General features: G+C 37.5%; 2 protein-coding genes across 7 annotated transcripts in view; one reads left to right on the top strand and one right to left on the bottom strand.

Moving 5' to 3' along the window:
* LOC122828765 (aminopeptidase O (putative)) overlaps positions 1-7,227 on the top strand; it is a 93,651-nt gene extending 86,424 nt beyond the window's left edge. For all 5 annotated transcript variants that reach the window (XM_044112617.1, XM_044112618.1, XM_044112615.1 and 2 more), the window contains one exon: positions 6,684-7,227. The gene's annotated coding sequence lies outside the window, so the exon portion shown is untranslated. The remainder of the gene's footprint in view (positions 1-6,683) is intronic.
* An 881-nt stretch (positions 7,228-8,108) lies between these two features.
* The window catches only part of fancc (FA complementation group C), a 32,716-nt gene continuing 17,401 nt past the window's right edge, over positions 8,109-23,423 (bottom strand). For both annotated transcript variants that reach the window (XM_044111899.1, XM_044111898.1), the window contains 7 exons: positions 20,637-20,692; positions 20,422-20,521; positions 17,361-17,436; positions 15,550-15,658; positions 13,122-13,296; positions 11,344-11,556; positions 8,109-8,633 (listed from right to left, as the gene is read on the bottom strand). In XM_044111899.1, coding sequence (XP_043967834.1) covers positions 8,457-8,633; positions 11,344-11,556; positions 13,122-13,296; positions 15,550-15,658; positions 17,361-17,436; positions 20,422-20,521; positions 20,637-20,692 — 906 coding nt within the window. In that variant the 3' untranslated portion in view covers positions 8,109-8,456. The remainder of the gene's footprint in view (positions 8,634-11,343; positions 11,557-13,121; positions 13,297-15,549; positions 15,659-17,360; positions 17,437-20,421; positions 20,522-20,636; positions 20,693-23,423) is intronic.

Below are 23,423 nucleotides of genomic sequence, written 5' to 3'. Positions count from 1 at the left end.
CCTATTTTCCATTTCTTACTTTGATCCTTACTTCCTTCTGTCCCACGTATCATTCTCTTTCTTCCTTTAGTTCGTCCTTGTTTTTGTCATTCTGTTTTCCTTCCTTCATGTCATTTATTATATACTATCTCATTCTTTTTTCCTTCTGCTCTCTCCCTTCCTTGCTCATGCCCTTCATGGCTTTACTTTCATTGCTCCTTTCATTTATTTATTTATTTTTTATTTTTGCAGCCCTCATTATGTCCACTGCAGAAATATGATTTTATGCTCTGTGCATTTTGGTATCTGATATTTTAAGAAGACTGAACTGGAATGTTAAGATTGGATATTTACATAGAAAATGTGTAGGAACCCTGACTTGAACAGTCCTCCCAGTACTCTTCCCTTTCCCCCAAACATTCAGTCTCAATCACAGTGGATTATGTTGATTTTGCTGAGGCAGGCTGAGTGGGTTTTAACTGAAAACAACATGTCTATGAAGGCGTGCTTCCTCCCCCACTTTGTTTTTGAACCTGAAAAGCACAACTCTTTAGAGTATTAGGGTGGTCTTTCAGTACCTTTTTTTTTTTCTTTTTTCCATCCTTCCCTGCTTGCTGTCTTGTAATTTTCCTCCCCCCGGTACATGCCTTTGGAATCCCTCTTGATCCGCTTAATGAGGGGCATATCGCCGGGTCAGCCAAGCGTGGCGAATAGGAGACGAGAAGAAGGGTAACCAAGGAAATAGCGGGTGAGAGTAAGGCAGTGAATGATCTGCAGTTGTGGTCTTTCACGGCTGAGTTCTTATGGCAGACGTGAGGGGAGAAAAACAGGAGGCCAGAGCAGAGAAAGTTTTTTACTTTCAGGGTGTTAGCAGTGAGCTGGAGTCCGATTCAGCAGGTAGAGAGAGAGGGAGGGAAAGGAGAGGCAGAGAGGAGATCTTGTTCTTTCATGTCTGGGCTGTGAGGGTTCCTGGCGTGCTGATTTGTGGCTTATGATAAAATCACATTGCCAGGGATTACCACACAGTCCTGACCCCGCCGGCTGCTCTGGCAACCAGATCTCCTTCAATGCACAAACATCTTCACGCACTTACACACTGAAGAAGGCAGAACTCTAGAAGGCCTGATTATTTAAGGGTTTGCGTGATGTTTGAGGAGACGGTGATTTGAAATGACGACGATGAGGGGGACTCGTCAGCGCCTGAGCCAGCTTCTGAACCCTCTCTCCAGCCAGATACAGAGCTTAGCTGATTGGTGAACAGTGATTGATTTCCTCTTTGTTCACAGTGGCTAAGTTCTGCACCTGAGGAGAGCTTGACCCAGACAGGGAGACAATGGAAAGAAAAGAAATGTGTGTGGAGACAGTGGAGCCGTCCCACAATCTCTTTATCTTCTGCTTCTTTGCTGTTTCTAGATCGTTTTTCACCTTTTTTTTTTTTTTTTCTCGAGCTCTTATCCCAGTCATCGTTTTCCAGCGCCTGCATGTAAAACCTTCCCACACACTTTGATCCATATATCCAGGATGATTCTGCACATGATGCCTTTATCGGGCTCTGTAATCCTGGCAAAAGTGGAGAGCAAAACACCTTGGTGGGTCTACATGCTGTGTGCTAATGAGGCCTAGTGAGACCCTGACTCTGCTTACCGACATAGATTTAATCAAATACAAAGCAGCGACCACAATCTGACAGTACAGCATTCTGTCAGTCAAAGTAAAAGTTAGACCTGCCAGCAAAATATAGCAGTGCTTCAGACTGATGCAATACATTTTAACTCAGGTTACAGTGCCTTGCAGAAGTATGAATAATACTTTTTTTTCCCTCTTTTTACATTTCATAAGGTTGCAACCACAAACCTCATGGTTTATTGTTAGAACTATGTTAGAGTTAATCTCTTTATAGAGCCTATTAAAAACATTGAATTTAAACAACTAAAGAAAATTCAATGTCATTTTTTTACTACAGTTCAAACTTGTAAAAACCTGTCGTAATATAAGGACAGGTCTTTGGTTGGACGGAACAATAACATAACTTTGGCAGTGACGAGGGGTTATTTTATTTGATGTGTTTTATTTGAATCTTATTTCTTATTCAGTCTGTCAGTGTCCAAAACATCAAAACTATATGTAAAATTCAATAAAAAATATTTTAAAAATGAATATCAATAAAAAGGCAACAAATGGGATGTAAAATGCAATTACATAAAAGCAAAGTTGTTATCCCACATATTAGAAATTAATCACAACATTATACAAAATCATGTATATTATTTTGTAAAATGTACATTATACAAAATGTACATTATTGTCAATATTTGTATATTATATAAATACACATTATACATCTTGTATAATGTATGTTACACAAAATAATGTATAATATACATTGCCATACATGTATATTACTTCACAGTTATTCAAAGCACATAACTGTGAAGGAAGAGGAAATGATGGTTTTCAAAGTGTACCTGAACAAGTCAAAAAGGTTAATAGATAAAAATGTAAAAAGTATGGTATGAGTTTGATGTATGTCTCAACCAGCGGGTGAAGCTCTCTCCTCCCTCTGGTTTACATCAGCTTTAAATCAGAAACCAAAGTTTAAATGTTTATGTTCGAGTCATTATTCAGATGTATAAATTGATATAAGAGATTTCCATGCCATATTTTCAGCTAAATCGCATTTCTTGGAAGACATGCCTCCAATTTATGCCATGAGTTTGTTTTGCACAAAATGGGCGGAACGCCAAACTCCCATATTGTTTAACTTCACTAAAAAAAATCAACATCTACAAAGTAAACACTGGGGTGTTCTAAGAGAACTGTGATCCATAACACACATCAAAATTTCTTTTGGAATTTAACAAGTATGCTTAACACAAAAATCAAAATTTTTTCTGCAACTTGCTAAGCTAAATTTATTCTAATATTTGTACATAAATAAGTCTGTATGTAAATATATTTTTATTAACTTTTTTCTCCTGTATTTTGACCCAATTTATTAGAAAAAAAAATCCACACTAAATTCAAAATCGTCCACTCAGTCACTGTTTTTAAAATTTATTATGGAGGTATAGCATTACATTTTTTCATTATTACAAAAAAATTGGTCCAAATAAATCATCAAAAGCCCAAAATACATTTATTTATGCAAATGAGTGCATGTATGCTTTTAATGACAACTCTAAATGCTAAGCTTGTTATCTATCAGGTGAAAGAAGCACTGACTTTTTTGAGAGATTCTTTTTCTCCCTCAAATATGCACCAAAACTTGGCAAAAATATTTAAAATGTACTATTCAATATCTCTCAGGCCTCTTAATTCATAGCTGTATTATAAAAACTGAAGGCTGAACTAGAACTTTCTAAATTTACTGGGGAAACTTTGTGTGAAACTCTTTCTTGGCTTGTTGCAGTTCATTTTTACTGCCTTACAGCTGCAAAATGCCATACCAAGATTTAAGGCGCGAGTCTTTAAATGTTGGCCAATTCAACCGACTCACATCCTCACAGAAAAAATGCAAACAGTTCTTCGACTTTGCAATCAAACTGGGAGACAGATGTAATATATCTATATATCTATCTATATATATATATATTTAAATTAAGGCAAATTTAAATCACTTTAAAACCCCCGAAAAAAAATCTAATCTTTTTGGTGCTTAAAGAATCTGGAGGTTTAGGCTTAAAATGACTCTGGTGGTGAAAAGTGCTGCTGAGGCGTCTCTGGCTGATGTGCATTGATTTCTGATCTAATCTGAGCCTGAGGCAGCCCAGACACAGAGAGGCAAGTTCTCACACGTTCCCACTCAGAGAAGGAAAACAAGGCCAAAGCGTCAACGATGAATCTCCTGAAAACATTTTCAAGGTTCTTCGGCGGGTTAGATGCGATTCTAACTTTATTGGATCTATTAAGTGCTTTTATACAGTAGATTTAATTTGCATTACGTAAGCGTCTTTTGTTTAGTCTCAGACTCTGAGACCTTGTAAAACACCCGCTGGAATTTTTAGCTTGGTCCTGCGACATGCTTCGTTTGAAGATCCTACTGAGAGAAGACTCCCACATTAGCAGAAAAACGATAAAAACATACAGGTGCTGTGCAAGAAGGTGCATGTTTCTTCAGCAAACACATTGATCAATAACTGTCTTCACACGCTCAGGTCAAAAGGGAATCACCATGGAATAGTCACACCACTAGTTGCGCAATATTTGCATGTTCTAACTAACCAAAAAAATAAATAAATAAATAAAATCTCCTTCCAGCTAAGTGCGCTCATCTTCTGACAGCCAATCTGTTAATATCTGCAGCTGGGATGTTTGTTAACGAGTGTAACATACCAACTTAAAGCATTAACTACAGCTGCATTGTGTGTGTGTGTGTGGGGGGGTGTGCGCGTGCGTGTGTGTGTGTGTGTGCAGTCTGCAAAGAGTCTGATGTGCAACAGGCTAATTGTGATGCAGTTCTACGTAGATCACTCTGCTCCTTGATCTAAGCCATGACAGATGGCTGAAAATGGATTTCAAACTGGTCAGTCTTGGTTCCTTTTTTATATCATCTGCTAGAAAATATATGGAGTGAGGAGGTATTACTGCGCTCTACATCGGCGACGACAAAATGACGACTAAACGAGGACAGATGTGTGAATTAGCAATGAGGGCCATGTGGAGCTTGCCATTTTTAGACCTATATTTAGGGCCTGTTAAAAGAGTAATGACCATCAAAGGCCTGTAAAAAAAAAAAAAAGAAAAAAAGAGGAATTGCCATCAGAGCCTGAATCTAAAGGGTGATTTATTACTCTCTAATGGGAAGGGAAATGGTTTTCTGCACATCAAAGGATCAAGCAACGCTGTATAAAGCTTCCGAAAATAAACTGATTTGCCCCACAAAAAGCCCACATCTTCTCCTCATGTGTGTTTAAACCGATTGTCTCTTTCATGTCAAGTGCATTTCAAAAAGCTGAAATCCATTGGATTGCATTTCAAAGAGCGTATTGGAAAATTCTTTAGTCTGAAATGAGGCAGTGTGCGGGCAACAGAGAAGGTGATGAGATGTGATCATTTTTGCATTTTACACGGCCTCACACAGGTATTCACATCACAATACGACCACAACTCTGTGTGGATTTTATATGACAGATTGATACAAAGTGGTGAGAATTTACAAAGTGGAAGGAAACCTGATTATTGTTTTGCCTCTTTACTCTGGTATTTCTTAATAAAACCAAGTGCAACCAGCTGACTTCAGATAACACCTGACTGGTAGTTGAGTCCAGCTGTGTGTAGTTTCAAGTCAGCATAAATCCAGCTGTGAAGGCCTTAGAGGCACCAGGAAGAACGAGGAGCATGGCAGACAAATCAGGTACAGGCCAGTCCTAGAAGAAAGGGGCCACAAAAAGTTGATGGTGCAGTGAAGGTTCACCTTCTATGAAGATAGTGGTCTCTTTCACAAAACATTTGTGTCATAAATTTTCCTGGATGAACCACTTCTAAGCTAGTTATGACCATTAATATGCCTTAGGAGGAAGATGCAGGATAACAGCAGTTGTGGTGGGACTTTGACATTAGCGAATGGTATAAAATCTGCATCAGACATCTCTCCATGCCATTTCTTTCAATACAATAATATCAAACTAACTCAGCTTAGCAATATTGTTTTTGCCTGAGTAAATACTTCAAATACTCATGCTTTTCAATCCTGCAGCGGTCTGGTTGCTCAAACCATGTGTCAGCACTTAAATCAACTAGAGCTGGCTTGCCCCTATATAAGTCAGCTGATAGGCAGGTGAAACTATCCTTGCTTGGAGACTCAGAGGTATAACAGCAGTATTCTTTCTTTGCCAGCTTTGCATCAGTATTCTCAAACCACTTTGACCATTCAGCCAAGAGCTTCCAACTATGTTGACGGCTACAGAAATAGAACAGTCTTGAATGCGCACAAATCGGGTTTCTTGTAGGTTTGCGTTGGTGTCATTAAAGGGAAACTAGAAAATAATCTGTTCACAGCCAACTTTGGATGAGAAAGACATTTGGGCTGGGATTCCTGTGCCTACTGAGCTGATAATCAGTCCTATAGAACTACTGGCTCAGTTCAGCAGGAACAGGAGTCCAGTCCACCAACAACAGGATCAAAAGCCGCTTCCATCTGGCACGTCACAAACAAACAGCTCATGCTTCATTCAATTGAACTGTTACAACTTTCATTTGATGCAATTATCAGGGAAATAAGTGATAATTTATTTCCCAAAGTGTAAGCTTTGTTTGATTATTAATACTTGTTTTTGAAGGAAACCAACTGATCTGTAAACTGCATGTCACACACTGGGCCAGGGTCATGCTCCATGAAAATAGTACACAGTTAATGGCAGCAATAGATCTGTCAATGGCTTCATATCGGAAGAACCAAGACTACTTACTACTGACAGAAAAATAGAAAAACTAAGAGAATAGAGTTAATGGCAGCAAGAGAGAAACATTCATACATATTAGTGCCACTAACTACCATTAAGCCATGCATATTAAATCTTCATCATTGATAAATATTTAGACAAATAAGGCTAAGCTTCTAAACTACAGTTTAATGCGTCGTGGCCCAGATTGCTATGGACTCTTAATTTATTTACTGATCTGGTTCACCTCATGTTGAGTATTTGAAACTATGACCAAATGTTGCGCAATGTTTCAATGTGTGTGTCTTTTGTGTTCTTTTGTAGGTTTGCGGAATGCGGACAGAGACGACAAGAGTTTGGCCCGGAGGATGAACGAGGATGCAGCACTCGCTCCGTCTTTCTCTGGGACTCTGCAGGAACACCAGAAGGCTGCCTTTGTGCTCTACAGCCAACTGGAAAGCTCCAGCGTATTCGATTACAATGAGACTACGCAAGCTGTTCGCAGCAGAACAGCGTTGTCAGGCAAAAAATAAAAACCATCATTCCTCATTGTCTTTGAACGTTAATGGAGGAAAAATGAGAATTTCACAGATAAAAGCTCAGACATGTTTAACGCTGTGAGCTTGAGTTGATGATGTCATAGGTGTGTTTAGGGATGACTTCACATCTGTTTAGTCTTAAATGGTTCTTTGAAGTTTAGACTGGAAATTTTTTAAGGGAAGGTAAATTTCACAAAGGTTATTCCTATTTTCACACTTGACTGCATTAAGACTGACCCTAGACAGCTCAGGGCATTTTTCTGTGTTGGCATAATGAATTGTAGAAAAATAATATTTTTATATTAAATAAACATTTCCACAAATATAAACCAGTTGCTTCTTGTGTTTTCTGTTTATCCTGAACTCAAATTCCTTTATCCCAATGTTTTTTTTTTATATCACACAGACGTCTATTAATGAGACCCATCCTATGCAGTACATAACAAAATCAGCAAAACCCAAATTTAAAGAACTTTAGCCAAGTAGGTTCAAAATATCAGAAGTAAACTTGGTTAAGTCTAATGTAAGAAATACAGAAATCTACTTGTAAATTTTCCTCCAAATTTGTGGGACAACCTGAAAATAAAAAAAGTTAAAATGCTGCACAACTAGACAACACCTGCTCCACTTTGCAAATTTTCCATATAGTCCAGACAGACGCTGCTTTGAAAGATTACATCTTTTTAAACAACAAATAATGAAAGCAAACAGAAGCAACTAAAATCAAAATCTGGCATGAGTGAAAATTAAATATTATAACTTTACCCTGTAAGAGAACAAAGCAAGTCACTGTTTCTCTTTCTGCAAGCACATTGATGCAACTCATGATACCATAGGAAAATTTATTTTTGTTAATAACTCAGTTCAGAAAATGCTCTAAGATTCTACATACATTTTCTGAGGTGAATGAGTTAGAAACCATATTCATAGATTAACAACACAAAATATCCTGTGCTTTGACATAAATGCATCTCTTGTCTGAACACATACAGGAAAGTAGATAGATTTTTATCTTTTCTTTTTTTTCAGGTGTAAATAAAATAAATCCAATGTCACTGTAAAGTCACAAGTTATAACTAGATATCAAGGAAATGTCTACATTCCTCAAAGAAATCTGAAATATTAAGTATTTCACAATGGGTGCTTACATTTGTGAGTTTGTTGTAGTAAATGTGATTCTTCCCAATTACAAAGAAATACACAATACACAAACGAGCAGAACTATTTATTTATAACATACTTACAATAATCTACACTCCATCCTTGGGTAAAGCACAATCACTGGTACTGTTGGGGATTTCTTGCTGTTGCCTTGCGTTCAGCCTGTGCAGTTTGATGGGACTTATGGTGTAGAAACTTAGTGAGCGGGCGGACTCTGACACGTACACGCCGATGCTTCCCAACACGGGCATCTTTCACTGCTTAACAGCGTTTGTGGGACATGCAACTGTCTCACGTGTGTGTTTCTAACTGTGTCCTCCACATGTCCTCTAATCTGTCCTCGCTGTGTAGTTTTCCCGACAACCTCCCGCCACCGAAGGACAACACAGCAGCGAAGTTATGTGTCAGTTTGTGAGCGTCCATCTGGCTTACATTTGTTTTTTATTGTGTTGTGAAGTTCCTCGATCCTGAGATGAACTCTGTCGTTTGCAAAGCTGCCTCGGTCATTCAGTCCGAGACGCAGCGAGCTGAGAACACGTGCTGCTTCATCCTGCAGACCAGACTGATGCACCACCTGGAGTGACACACACATACACACACACACACACACACACACACACAATCAACAAGTTGTTGCCCATGAGAAGCTGAAAAGGAAAAGATCTGGTCTCATCAAACTGCTGTAGGAAAAAAGGTGGGATTTCAATTGACAGAAATAATTCTGAAAACCCACAATTACCTCTGAGTAACTCAGAAAGCATCTTTTCCCCTCTGCCAGCCCCTTCCTTAAATTACAAGCATGTATTTATGCCTGAATGATTCATAGCTTACTTTCAAGTGGTTTCACAATTAATGAGAAAAATCTTAAAATAGTTAGGTATAAGGACTGGACGGAAAATGAATTTAAAAAGGAGCCAGTTTCCAAAAGTGTTTGGAAAGCCTGAGGAAATATTGTTGAAAATCAATTTAGGTAATCTGAATAAAGTCTGGCTTCTTGGAAGCAAAATATAAGAGAATTTAGGGTGTACTGCAACTATTAAATAACCAAGATGATGGTTAGATTTTATTTTATGCAGATGTTCTTTTTCTTTCATCATTTCAAAATGGCTTGGGCAGGAAAGAAGCTGAACCCTGAACTTCTTTTTTCAATAAGAAAATCTAAGATGGAACTTTATCATCCCCTTGTAATAACTACAAGATAAGATGAAAGGAAAAAGGTATTAGTCCTTTACATCCAAAAACTGAGATATTCAATTAAATGGTCCTTTCTTTAGAAGTGCTTTTGTTCCCTTAAGGTCTTTTTTTACCTACTTGTAAGAACCAAATAATTATTTTTAAACATTTTATGCACTTAATTTCTATTAAGCCTTTTTCTCTTGAAATAAACAATATATGTTTTCTACACAAGATATTTAAATTCTGGATAGGTGCTTTTTTACAAAGTTAAAGCTGAACAATCAGGACAGCCTATGTAAAGGAAATAAAGAAAAATGAAAAATAAAAATAAAAAAATCTAAGTGCTTTAGATATTTTTTGTGATTGTGAATGTCTTCTTGGGTTCTGTACCAAATGTTTATTGAAGAAAAAAGAGGATGTGACAAAGAGTAATAGTAATCAATAAACCGCTAGAAATCACATTACTGAGAGTATAAACGTTAAATCAAGTGTTTTCATAAGATGTTTTTATTAGTACTCCTAAACCTTCAGCTATGTTGTTCCCAACTACCAAACCTGCTCATTATAATAACAGAAGATCTTTTAATAGACTGCATTGCTTAGTTGTCTTCTGCTTGGGGAATTTAGGCCTCCTACTGCTCATCTGTTAAAGTTACTGAACATTTCATTGCAAAAATCAACTAGCTGATTATTATTTTTGTGTATTCCACGCATCACTGTGGGATGCGTGGAATACAGATTCAGATTTTTTTTCTATCTTGTCACCACAAAGCTTGATGTATTTTATAGAAATTGTAAATGATGAACCAACCAGAAGTGAGTAATTCTTAAGTTAATTTTTATACATGAGGAAACTGAAATGTGTGGCATGGCTTCCCCCTCTCTTTTGTCTTGATCTACACTTAAACGTAGATCTAAGTTTAAGTCTGGGGAAGTTTTGGAACCTCCAGTCTCACTGCAGGTCTCTTGCAGCCTCCAGCAGGTTATGGTCATGCTGGAGATGGTGTTAGAGTGATTTTGTTATTTTTTTCCCAGAACATTCTGTCTTTACTGACCACAGCCTTTTGTTTACGTTTGCTGTGTCCTGTACATGGCTTCTCCTTTGCTCTTCCATAATAGCCTGTTTTCTGGAGTGTATGACTAGTATTTGTTTAGCACAATCTCACACTTGAGATGAAGCTCCTCAAGGTTACGATGGATGTCTAGGCAGTTTCTCTAAACTATTTTCTTCTTACTCACCCTGTAAATTTAACAAGAGAGTAAGTGATAGTCTTTCCATTTATGAATGATGGATTGAATAATGCTTTGTGAGCCTGCCTGTCTTAAACGTTTCGCAACTTTGTCCCTGACCTGCCTGATGCGTTTCTTGGTCTTCATGATGTGGTTTGTTCTTTAATGTTGAAACAAATAAATCTCTGAGGCCTTCAGTGACCAGCTTGATCACACTCTGGATATTATTTAAATGGTATTGGACTAAACAGTCAGTCGAAAACAATTCTTGCTTCCAGTGCAGTCTGGCCTTTCTACCCTTGACACGGATTGTCTCCGGTCAATTTTAACTGGGCCAACCAGCGAACAGAAGGAGAAGTTGTAAACGATGATGTGGATTTTCTGCACTCTTTTAGAATTGTTGTCTGCCTGTAGTTTTACCAACGGCAGTGGAGGAAGTGATGAAAGCCATTCAGTCCGTGTTGGAAACCCTTCCAAATATTAAATTAACATCAACAGCCGCCTTGTACGGATCAGAACTTCTCTCATTGCAGTGGAGAACTTTAGTTATTGGGTAAAATTTAAAACCTCAACACAGTGCATGCCTCCAAGAAGTATTTGTTTCTCAACAGCCGAGAGCCCAGACCCTCTGTATGAAGTAATGTGTAGTACTAGGGGTTGGTCTTTACCAGGCTACAGTAAAACAGGTTGAATATAAAACTAGTCATTCTCACCACAGACTTATTTAGTTGAAATCAGGCCTGAAAACCTTGTATTTTGATTTCTTTCATAATTAGGGGCTTCTTTGTGTTGGTCTATCATATGAAATCCCAACCAAATACACTAGATTTTGTGGTAACAGGACAAATGTGATGTTTAAGGGAAGATCATTTCCTCACCTTCTGTGTAATCTCTGCTGATATGCTCTGTGGAAGTTGACCAAAAGTAGCAAAGTTAACCAAAAGGTTAAGGGTCAACGACGGGGCCAGTGACGGCTGCTGAGGTTTCGGTGCCAGCAGACTGATAAAAGACTGCAGGTGGTCAGCAGGAAGAGGATGAGCTACAATGGAGAAAAGACTGTACAGGTGGTCCCACGCTGCTTTGGCCTGGACCTGGAGACAGAAAGGTCATGTGACTAACTGTGACCTTCCTGCAAACAAAGATCAACACACTTATTATTTAGAAGAGATACAGAAAGTAAGTCTAAGGCGAGATGAGCGTGTCATCGTAAGGGGTGGTGAGTCTCCGATGGTTATGAGAGGAGGCGGACAAACAGGAGACATGGAGACAAACCTCAGGCCAGCTGGCCAGACGCTCACTGAGAAATCAATACTGCATTCCCCTTTTCACCCAGCTCCCTCGCTCATCTGCACCGCCTTCTCTTCAGCTATCCACTACCTCTCACATGGGAGAGGGGAGGGAGGGTGGTGTTGTCATCCATTATTTATTCTTTAATGTATCTCCCTTCTCTGTGTTGGCTCTTTGGCTTTCAGCGCCACCACACCTGTCTGCAGGAAAATAACAGACCTTCCACACCGTTGCCCGGTTGAGTTATGATGCTGCGCAGACTTGATGAGATTTTATCCACACTGTGTCCACTCAGCTCACAAAACAAATGTCAGCACCTTATAACTCTGTTCTTCACAATTTAGCTCCAGCAGAGCAACATAACGCAACTGAAGTTCACAGCACCTCATAACTCCTCAGACAGGCGAAAACAGACATCTGCATCACATTGCAAACCACTTTGGTCTAGTCAGTGACAGGTGGGAGCAAACAGATGCGCAAAAAGGACAATATCATACAGGAATACAGGACCTTGCAGACCTTAAAATTTTCACTTTACAACTCAACCTTCAATGCATTTTGGGATTTAAGGCAATTGACCAACAAAATAAGAAAATGAATGCAAAGTGGAAAAAAAAAAATAGCTCAATCTCAATCAGATTATATTGAGAGTGTGTGTGAGCAGTCATGTTTAAGAACTGCCACAAGATGGCAGGTAGCCCAAAATGTCAACGATGGTCTCCATTTGACCGAGAGTGACAAGGATGTTATATTTATAATATATTCTATGATTTAGCAAAAATGTTTGTTTATATTCTCTTTACATATAAAACAAACAACAAAATCCGTTGAAGTTAGAGAGCACTACTGGTAAATTTGACTCGTAGAAGAAAAATAATTTATCAAAGACTTCAGAATCTAATTTGAGACCATTTTAGGAGTGAGCATCATTCTGAAATAGGTGATGCATTTTTTTGACCGTTAATTTATTGAAGTGGTCAGGATGTAGGTGGATATGTGGATGTAATTTTAAGAATAACCTAAATCTAATTATTATGAACTGTCTATATTCTGATCTTTCAAACCATCAAAAGGCCATAGCTCATCCAAAATTATCATGGACCTCCATATTTAGGTAGATAGCCAATGTTTCGCCAGGTTTGCTGTTGTGCCAAATTCTCAGGCTATAACAGTACAAAGGCTTGAAAATATACAAACATTTCAGATTCTTATTTGAACACAGGTGTAAAAAAACATGTGTCATATTTTCCACTTCACAATTAAGAGTTATTTTGTATTAGTTTATCACATAAAATATAGTGAAATCTGTGGTTGTGAAGAAAAACCTTTGCAAGGTACTGCAAATGCCATTTATGAGAAAAACTCTCACCAGCTGTGAAGCTCTGTGGTGCCACCTGTTGGTGGGGTGATGATAAAAGGTCAGTAACCACAGGAGGGGACCACAGTCTTCGGGACCTGATGTGACCAGCAGCTGGACCACCACCTGCACCCAGTAGCCACACTGAACCAGAAGGAACCACGCCTCAAACACTTTATGGTTCCCTCTGTAGGACAGGAGGAAGAGCAGCGATCACAGGTTAATTAATGAAATTAATATGTTTCATGAACATTTGGGTAAAAATAGTTTGGTGGTAGAGGAAATCACCTGCAATTATTTAAACGTAAAAGTCATCAGTAATCTCTGCGTATTTTCTCCTTGTCAAGATGAAAATTGTGAACAGTGAAAATATTTCTCCTTTTTGAAATAAATGAGTAAGCAGGGTGCTATGTCTATGTAAAAACATAGAATACTAGTGAAATTAGACCACGGTGCAATGCATACAGAGCAGTAAACAGCTCATTTACTCAAGTGGTTTGGGTGGTCTGGTTTAACTCTTTTAACACCCTGGCACTGAACCCACCCAAGTCTCAGTTTTTCCACTATGCTATGCATCTCCCACTTTCATAAAAAACCCACTGTGAAGTCATCATTTTTAGCCCAACAGTTTTCACACAACCTCATGAACTAAAGCTGGACTGGGAATTAAACCCAGGACCTTCTTGCTGTAAGGCAACAGTGCTACCAGCTGCGCCACTGTCCAGCCGCCATGCTGTATTTATTTGAACATATTTTACATATTATTTAATATAAGAACATATGTATATTTAAAAGGCTGGTAGTGCAGCACGAAAAGTGAATGGCATGGTAAAGAAAAAGCACTGTGAACAAATTTGTGTCAACTTCACTTCAAATAAACAGTTAAAAGATTAAAATTTTGACACCGTTATGTGTCCCAACCAGAAAGTCAACTCAAACGAATCAGAATCAGCTTTAGAAGGGTTTATCGCTGGCTAATAAATAACAATTTTGAGGTGGCCTTCCTTGACCTAAACCTAAATTAAGTAACTCATAAACAAAGACGAGTTCAAGTTAAAAAATCTGAAATTTATGACATTCAAGCCTTTGACATTAATTTTGCAGTAAACAGTACCATATTTCTTAATCTGAAATCTAAAAATAAACAAAAAAAAAAAAGGGACCCAAGCAAAAAAATAACTTAATAAATAAATAAATAAAAGCCAACTATCTTCCTGCAACAGACCTATTCTCTGTCATGGTTAGCAGAGGCAATGCAATTCAAATTGCTAAAACAACATTTTGTTCAACAAGCCTATTTCAGTGTCCTAACTCTGAAATAAACCTGATAAACTTCAAAAAGAGAAAAGTCTCTTAAGTCATATTAGTGTCCTGAATATGTATGATGATTTTTAAAAAGAGGAAATCATTTAGAGGGCTGAAGTGGATATAAAAAATGTGAAAATTATGGACTGCTGTGACAAAAATAGATTGTAAACAGTTTGGAAATGAAGAATGCTGCAGCAGACTACACCGAGCTGCACAGCTGCAACACTGAAGGCAATGTGAAGACTGAGGAGTAAAGATGATTCTCACATTTCCTCTAATACAGGGGTCTCACACTCCAGTCCTCGAGGGCCGCAGTCCTGCAGTTTTTAGATGTGCCACAGGTACAAAACACTGGAATGAAATGACTTAATTACCTCCACCTTGTGTAGACCAGTTCTCCAGAGCATTAATTATTCTATTCAGGTGTGCTGCAGCAAAGGCACAACTAAAGGTTGCAGGACTGCGACCCTCGAGGCCTGGAGTTTGAGACCCCTGCTCTAATACCATCATTTCTCTCCTCATCCTCTCATCCACTTGGCTTCAGCATACCAACAGCAGCAGCCCTCTGCAGGGCCTTGGCAGCAGTAAGGCACTATTTACCACCGCTGGCTCGCTTAGAGACTTTTGAATGGAGCTTCAGATTCGAGCGGCGGCGGGATAATAGGCCCTGTTCAAAAACCGCATCCTGAGGGTATCAAGTCACCCGTCTCCATCTTTACGACATCATCTGTTTTTCTTCTTTTTTTTTTTTAAATGCATGTTTTTCAACCCAATCTAGCTTTTTTTTCTTTTAAATAAAGACAACTGTACATGTTTTTTCTTCCCATAGCGATGTTATTTAATGTGTGCACCTTCTCCCTGCTTTCTGCTTCTTGTTCTGAACTACTTCTCTATTTATTGGACCTCATAACGTCTCTTTTTCTCCCCAAAGCTAACGGCCTCTAATGAATGCTTGGAGAAGCCACACTGTGCTCCAGGACCGCTCTGCTATGATGCAACGGGAAATTACTGACTAACCACCATCTCAATGGGAACTAATGGAAATAGGAACACCATGCTGAATAGGGTTCCAACATGTTGCTGGAAGCAGACACACATTAGCACATTTCGCTGTCGAGTTTCCCTTTCTCACCTCATGTTGCTACTATCTGAGTCTTCCTCATCTTCTTCCTCCTCAGTCAGCCTCTGTAATGAGCTGCTGACCCACATCAGGTGGTTTTTCAAACTCTCCTGAGGCATCTCTGAAAAAAAATTAAAAACTTACATTAAATCAATTTAATTGCTATTTGGGTTTTTTTTTTAAAAAGGACCAAAATACATCTAAATTTTACTGTAACATCACGACTAGTGTGATTGCTCTACTTTTTTCCCAGTACACCTTGTGCCACCTAACTACTTCTGCATACTATGTGTTATTTGAACCTTTCCACTATTACCTTATTCTGATCGTTCAGACTATGTATTTTGGTACCGACATCTTCTGCGGTTTATGAAATATTCAGATTTTTGCAATCATTTTCGGCCTCTTTGAAATGCACAGAACAACATCCCATAATTTATTTTTAAAAATCTGCTATAACCTTATTCTATCCCTAATTCCTCATCTCAGTACAACCCTAAATTCATCCCTTTTTCCAAAGCTAATTCAAACCCTTCTTCCAACCCTGCTTAGCTTTGTAAGCAGTGTTCTGCACATATTTCTAATAGTCTTTGGCTGGGATTTTTGCATTGACTGAAAGTTTTCTCTTCTCTTCTACAGTTTTCTTTATTTGCATTTTGCAGGCTTTTGCCTTATTCTGCTGCTGGTTCTTCCAGTTTCTTACATTTTGGCACATCCTCTGCAGTTGACTTCAAATGCTTTTGCAATTTTCACTTAAAATATTCAGCTTACAGCCCTCACATTCTATTTTGAAAGGAAATTCAATTTTTTCTAGTTGTAATTACAATTTACACATCTTTTGAACCCCACCTCTGAGTAAAAAATGAAGCTGATGCTTCTTACCACGGTCTAGTGAAAGGAATTGTTATTGAACATATCTACGAAGACTCTAAATTCAAGGATACTCGAATCGAATGTCTTCAGCTTGTTTTGTTGCTTCATTGTTTTTGCTGTTGTTATTAAAAAGAAGGAAAAAAAAAACAGCTATAAAGTTGTTTTGATGACCAGAGTAGAGTTAGAAACTGCATTTTGGGAAAATACTTTTCCTATGACAAGGACATCTTCCTTCAACAAGATGACATTTCAGCTCGACAAACAAACTAACAAATATCTGAAGGTCCCCTTGAGCTAAGTATTAAGAATGCAACGCTATTTGTGTATTTATGACTTACATGGGATGCATGAAACTTGGATCTTTCACCTTTTTACAATATCATTACTATTCAGTCCCTAGTGAAATATTACCTTTCACCACACACACACACAAGCACAGAGTAATAATTAACTGTGATTTCTGGCAGGACTTCAGTGTGTCCCTAAATGGCTCCATTCATGTAAATAATTCTTGCCTGTGGGCCAGTCTGGGCATACACTGATAAGCAGCGTTCCTGCACTCACCTACTCTGCATCTCTTCAACCATACACATTCCCCCACATAGAGCTGTTAATACTCCCAACACTTACTCAATGCAGTTAAGCGTCTTTGTGTAACTATGATCAAGCCCATGAGCTGGCAAAGCAAATGATTAAACCTGTGTATTGATTTTGGAGAAGTAATAACACCTCACGTCATAGTAACTTGAATATAAACAAAAATAGTTACTGTATAGGTATGTTACATATAAAGGCACAAACTTGCTCATTCATTCATTCTGTTGAAGAAAAGCTGTTTACGCACTGCTAAATAACACTTCATTACACTATTACTCACACTAGAGAGTTTTGTGCATTTTTCCCAGGAGTTAAGGCAGACAAACTCAGTGAAGATGTATGAGCACACTGACCTGAAGGCATGGTGAAGAGAGGAATCAGAAGACTTGGAGGGGACTGTGGGAAGAAGGCTTTTAAAGACGCAGATGTCTGAAATAGAGGAACAAATTTTAACTGAATAGTGGAGATAAGACTTCACGTCACTTTCTGCACCCTTCAAATGACGTCCTGAAAAGTATGGTGATAATGCTGGAGCAAATGTGTAATGTGGCATGTAATACGAGACATTTGGAGCAATGTGACAACAACAACTAAAACAGAGGTCCATACAAACACCATAACTCTTCCATCGGCTCTGATTGCTCCTACCGCAAATATCAATATTAAAAATCTAGGTTTTTCCATGTACATATTTTTAGATTTTATGTATAAGTTTAATCAAATTATAGAAATTATTTTGAAAATGCACATGACACATTGTATTTGGACTGCTGCAGTCTATCCTCGTGGTCCATGGAATCAATCGCCTCTGATATTTTTAGTAGACACAATCTTGTGTAAACTGAGCATTTCTTTAAAAAATAAATGTATCTTTTTAATAAAAAATAAAACATTTTCTACCAAACTGCTGTGTGTGTGAAGTAAAGTCACTTGCTGCAGTTGGTCTCTGAGAGTGTCATACATTTCTGCGTGCTATGGATAATTTCTTTTTTTGCTCTTGATTAAACCAGGTTTTAAAGTTCCCACAGGCTAAAATGATCCAACGTATGGAGATACTTCAAGTCAGACAGCAATGAATGGAGATTTGAATCTCCTGTAAACCTTGGATGCCTTTGCATCTTCGGGACACTGAGCGACTTTCATTTGTCTGATGTTCTCAACCATCTTCCTAAGAAACGCGTGACTGTTGTTCTCATTCTTGCTCATCAGGACTTCCAACATGAACCACAGACACTCATGCGGTTTTGTGAAATCAGGGTCATGGGCCAACAAGTGGATCATAAATGGAACCACGTACTCAGGAAGAAGAGAGACCAGCTTTTCCTGAGCGAGGCGGTTCTGTTTGATGTATTCCCTGCGGACGGAGATGTTTTTGAGCAGGCGCTGTCGGGCATTAAATGTCTAAAATATTGCTATATCTAAAATAAATCAAATGTAAACCGAGCAAACTCAAATATAACACATACACTTGATGGAGACAAGTCATTTGGAAGTTCCTTGGAAATATATCTTATAAATATTAATGACTAATTATCTTAATCATTATATATAAATTAAAAAGTGTGAGAGAAATAGATTATTTTTCATTTGGGGCTGTAAATGGGGACCTTTTTTACTTCCAGTTCAGTCTTATTATATTTGACGTAGTGAACACTCACTGGCTTTTTTAGTTGTAAAAAATCAGAGCAACCAGGTATTCGTTTAAGTTTTTGCCATATTGGAGGTGAAATTATTTCATACTTTAAAGTCCAGATCTTTAGTTACCATTTGTTTTATGTAGTGCAATTAATTGTGAAAGCTTACTTAAAAAAGTTTTTTTGAAAAAAATACTATTGAGACTATAAAAAGTAATAAAAAAAAAAGACTCACTGGAAAATAGTCAGTTCTGATTTGTGTTCCAATTACTGCATCTTCCATAAACCACAAAAGTGACAAAGATGGTGTGTGAAAAAGAAGAAAAAAAGAATATTTCACATCTTTTCTTCCAATGCCACAATCTAGATGGGCTCCATTTAAAAATCAATAACAGACATACCATATCTGGGTTGATATTTTCCTGTTTTGAAATACAGGTTGTTTAAATTTTTAATTTTCTAACATCAATTAATCAACTTTTTCAATAAAAAAATAAAAAAATAAAAAATTGTGATGAAGCAATTTAAGGAACAAGAATGGCATTGGAAATATAGTGAGCATTTAGGAATTATGTTATAGTTTTAGCTTCTGGAAAAACAAAGGCATTAAATATGAAAAGAAACAATTTTTCCATATTCCGTGGTTTCATTTACCATACTTATTCAAACCTACAAAAACAAAAGAACCTATTTCCATAATTTTCTATAACTTTTTAAAACTGTGTATCACCTTTATACTTATAGATAAAAGCTAAGAGAAATATACAGCATTCACAGAACTGTTTTGTAGATAGTATGTGAATTTTCAGAGTACCACATTTACTGACTGTCTCTTAATATTTATGTATGTCATGCAGGTGCCACATAATTACAATATGGCCATACAGGACTTCTAATTGGATGATAAAGCAACAGAACTGTACTAAGGGCTGAGAGTTTCAGCTAAAAGTACACAGTGACACACCAGGGCAGCATATTCGCCAATCACTCCAGGTGATTATCTGGACAAAGGTTTTACGTGTAAATTAATCATTTGAATTCATTGTCAGTCGAGTAGAGGTGTCAGCTATGGGAGTGTAGTGTGAACAGTGGAGCTCTCAGCTGGAGATAAAGTGATAATGGTGGTGAAGATTCATCAGCAGTGAATTTTCCTGTTGAGTGCAGGAAATTGTTCTCCACCTCAGGTGTTCAGCTAACCCTGTGGTGTAAAAATAAGCTTGTTTTATTTTAATAATGAATCGTTTTCAGTTACATTCTAAACTTTGTAGAGATTTTCTTCTCTCAAGTTATTAGATATAAAAGATGATTTCTTTTGCTTCAGTTATGAAAATGCGCAATGATTATGCAAGATTTTGTCATCTGTTATTTTTGCAGGCTTTAGCTACAACAAATTATTTCCAAATTCTTTTTTGCTTAATATAGCGTGGCTTTCATCACACAACCAAACACTTCACTCAGGGTGTAGGGAAAATAGATTGCAGTATCAAGAAAATGTGGACATTTAATTTCCTTCTGCATATTTTATTTAAACCATTTTCTTTAGCAGAGAGGTTTAGATCTATAGATATTTTTGATTTGTGTGTTCATTCTGATTGCACTTAGTTTATGTCATAATGCAATATCAATCTTTTTTTACTCTTTTCCCTTTTTAATTTTTCTTTTATCTTTGTCACTATGAGAAAAAAAAATGAAGTGCTTTACTGAGTCTAATATTAAGCCATATAATAAAGTAACGACGTGAGTCTCTTTTAAAGGGAGAAATAAAAAAAATCTGTCTTACCTGAGGCTGCAATCGTGAAAGCTCCATGAAGAAGCATTTGGTAAATGTTTGAAAAACATTTTTAACACGCTCATTCGTTTCAGTCTGTTTAAGAACAGTCCTACCAAAAGTGTAAAAAAAAACAACAACACATAACCAAAATATTCAGCATGAAACAAAGAAATAGACTATTGTTAAATAACATCTTAAATTCAAATTAAATCCACTGCACTTACCTGAAGATGTCGTTAACAACTAGGAATACTGAACAATGCTGAGCACAAGCTTTAGGCTAAAACACACAAAAGGGGCAAACTTTACAAGCTATGGCCATACATATTAAAATGCATAATCAATATCAGCAGGTTCAGAAAACAATGGCAACAATATACCACTTTTTAACAAGAGTGCTTAACCACCAGGTGACACTGTTGGACCATCTAAATGATTCCATTTGAAATCATAGTTTCTCTGTTCTCACTTTCTCCTCATTAAACACTCAGTTCCCCACTCTGTCAAGCCTCCCTAACACTCCCACATACTCATTTTCTCATCTCCTCCTAATCCACACTCATCATGTGTTTCAGATTTAATACATTCTAAAACGCCCCAGTGCAAACATTTAACAGCTGTACCGTGCATGTCTCTGAGTCCCTAATTATCTGGCGCTCAATACGCAACACATATAATACCATGTGGTTCACATGTCATATACCTCACAGGTTTTACCCCAGCAGAGCAGTACAGTAGGAAGAGATGAATGCATGACAGTCGTGTTTCTTTTTGTATTTGTTTGTTTTTGCTTGATTTACTAGCAGCTGGTGGAAAAGCAGTGATTTGCAGTTTAGAACGCATTAAGAGTTGGGACTTGATATCCAGCAGGTAAAATATATAATGGCTCTATGTCCATATATGAACAAATGAGGAGTAATAAAACTGCACATAGTATCAGTAACAGAGTTATTAAATGAAATGGACAGAAGACCAGGGTATGAGTCAAATTATAACAGAATTAAACAACAAATAGTTCCACCAAGTGTCTATACAGTGTAATTACAATCACAAAATACTCCAAACCAGTTTTTACCTTATTCTTATAAAACAAGACCAGGTTATTGCCCTTTGCATGCTTGTATGCACACCAGAGATAAGTTAGCAAATGACTGGTATAAAATTGTACATCCTCACTTTCATTCATGGATGTGTGTGAAGCATCATAGATCTCAAAAACTGCTTTTTTAGCATCCTCCTTCATACCTTACGACAATGAAGGAGGTATGACTTCAAGGAGAGTCAATTACAGCACACAACAAACATCCTGTTTTTTTGTTTTTTTTTAGGAGTCTAGGGCAGGAAGTGAGTGTTTATTGTTATTGGGCCCTCTGCCTGGGTCAGAAGGCGGTAGGAAAAGCCAAAATGAGGAATGCGAACGCATTTTTATGTTTCCCATTTTTGACTGTAGCATAAACAAGTTCGAGAAAGGCAGGCAAGTGAGGAGATGGAGAGAGCCCAGACATCTCAGATTTCCCTACTTTTTATTTTTGTTTAGAAGTATCCCACACAGTCATGTAAACAGACACATGAAACCTGAACCTCCCTTTTTCTTAATAAAAACACAATGCCAGATGTAATGCTATAGTCAAAAGCACGACATGAGTGGATGATGGACTGAATTAACACAAGGGCATGTAAATTTGACTTAAGAGCATATACATGGGATCCCGAGATTCTAGTTGAAAAGGAAAAATTCACCTTTCATGTGTCAACAACCACTTTGTCCTCTCTCAGTTGTTTCCATTTGGAGATGCAGAACGAAAACCTACAGTTCAGGCACACTTGAAACTAACTTTGTGACAGAAAAGTTACTCCCAACTCAAAATGGCAGATTTAATCCGATTTATCTGGCAGGTTTAATTTCTGTATATGTAATGGTAAGCCAAATGAATATGCACTAGTGTGCACTGCCATCTCTTAATTTGTGAGAAGTATCTCTAAACACAAAGAGTGTGCAGTTCCCCTTGATATATACACAGGTTAAGTGAACCATCACTACTGAATAAAATAAGCAGCACCGCCTCACGAACCTGATTAGTACAAAACAAAAGGCAGGTAAGTTTGTCTTTCCCATTTAAATTTTACTGACATTCCCAACCGCCACAAAAATGCAATCAGAAAGTGAGGTAAACAAGATGTCAGTAATAACCTTTGTGTGAATAATTTTATGGATGTGTACAGAAATTTGGCAGAGACGGTATACAGAAAGCATGTTTTGGCAAGATTCAGAATTTGCTTTATCAAATTTCTGTTAGTGTAGTTTCTGTGACAAATGAAATCACACTGATCCTAATCTCCCAGTGGCTAAAATCTGGAAAACAACTTGCATCTAAAAGTCAGCCTCTCTTTGGGCAACAAATGGTAAATATAATATCACTATATGTCAGAGATGAAGTTCAGTAACGGCAATTCTAAAGTTAAAAAAAAGAACATTTTTGAAGCCATATGAAGTGACGAGCACTGAGCCATTGAAGTGATAGTGAGTATAATATCACACAGCCAAATGATGTGAGACGTGGTCTGGAGTTTGCCAAATTATGTGAGAGGCAAGCAGAACAAAAGCCAAATAGATCTGACAGGCAAAGCTCTCGATAATGACCCACCCCAAAAAATACAATGGAACATTCCTAAGATCCTCACTTATTAAAATTGTTGAGTTTCAGTTTACAAAGTGCTTCAAAGGGGAACTGAACACATATGGATGTGTGCAGCGGCTTCTCTTGTGAGACTGTTTAATTTGAGGCAGATGAGACGCTGTGTACCAAAAAAATAATTTAACAGGAGCAACATATTTATCAGAAGCTTATCAAAGGGATCAAATGTTATAAAATCAGGCAGCAGAGAAAATAACAAAAAATGCTACAGCACAAAAGAAAATAAATTTCTCTTCTACTCATTGATAGGCAAATCATAAATAATAACAATTCAGCAGTTTCAATTTTTGCTTTTTCTACATATGTTCTATTCTA

Source organism: Gambusia affinis, linkage group LG03, assembly GCF_019740435.1.
Source record: "Gambusia affinis linkage group LG03, SWU_Gaff_1.0, whole genome shotgun sequence".
Classification (NCBI taxonomy): Eukaryota; Metazoa; Chordata; class Actinopteri; order Cyprinodontiformes; family Poeciliidae; genus Gambusia; species Gambusia affinis.
The sequence above is the reverse complement of the archived record's forward strand: the minus strand, read 5'-3'. Positions and strand labels throughout refer to the sequence as shown.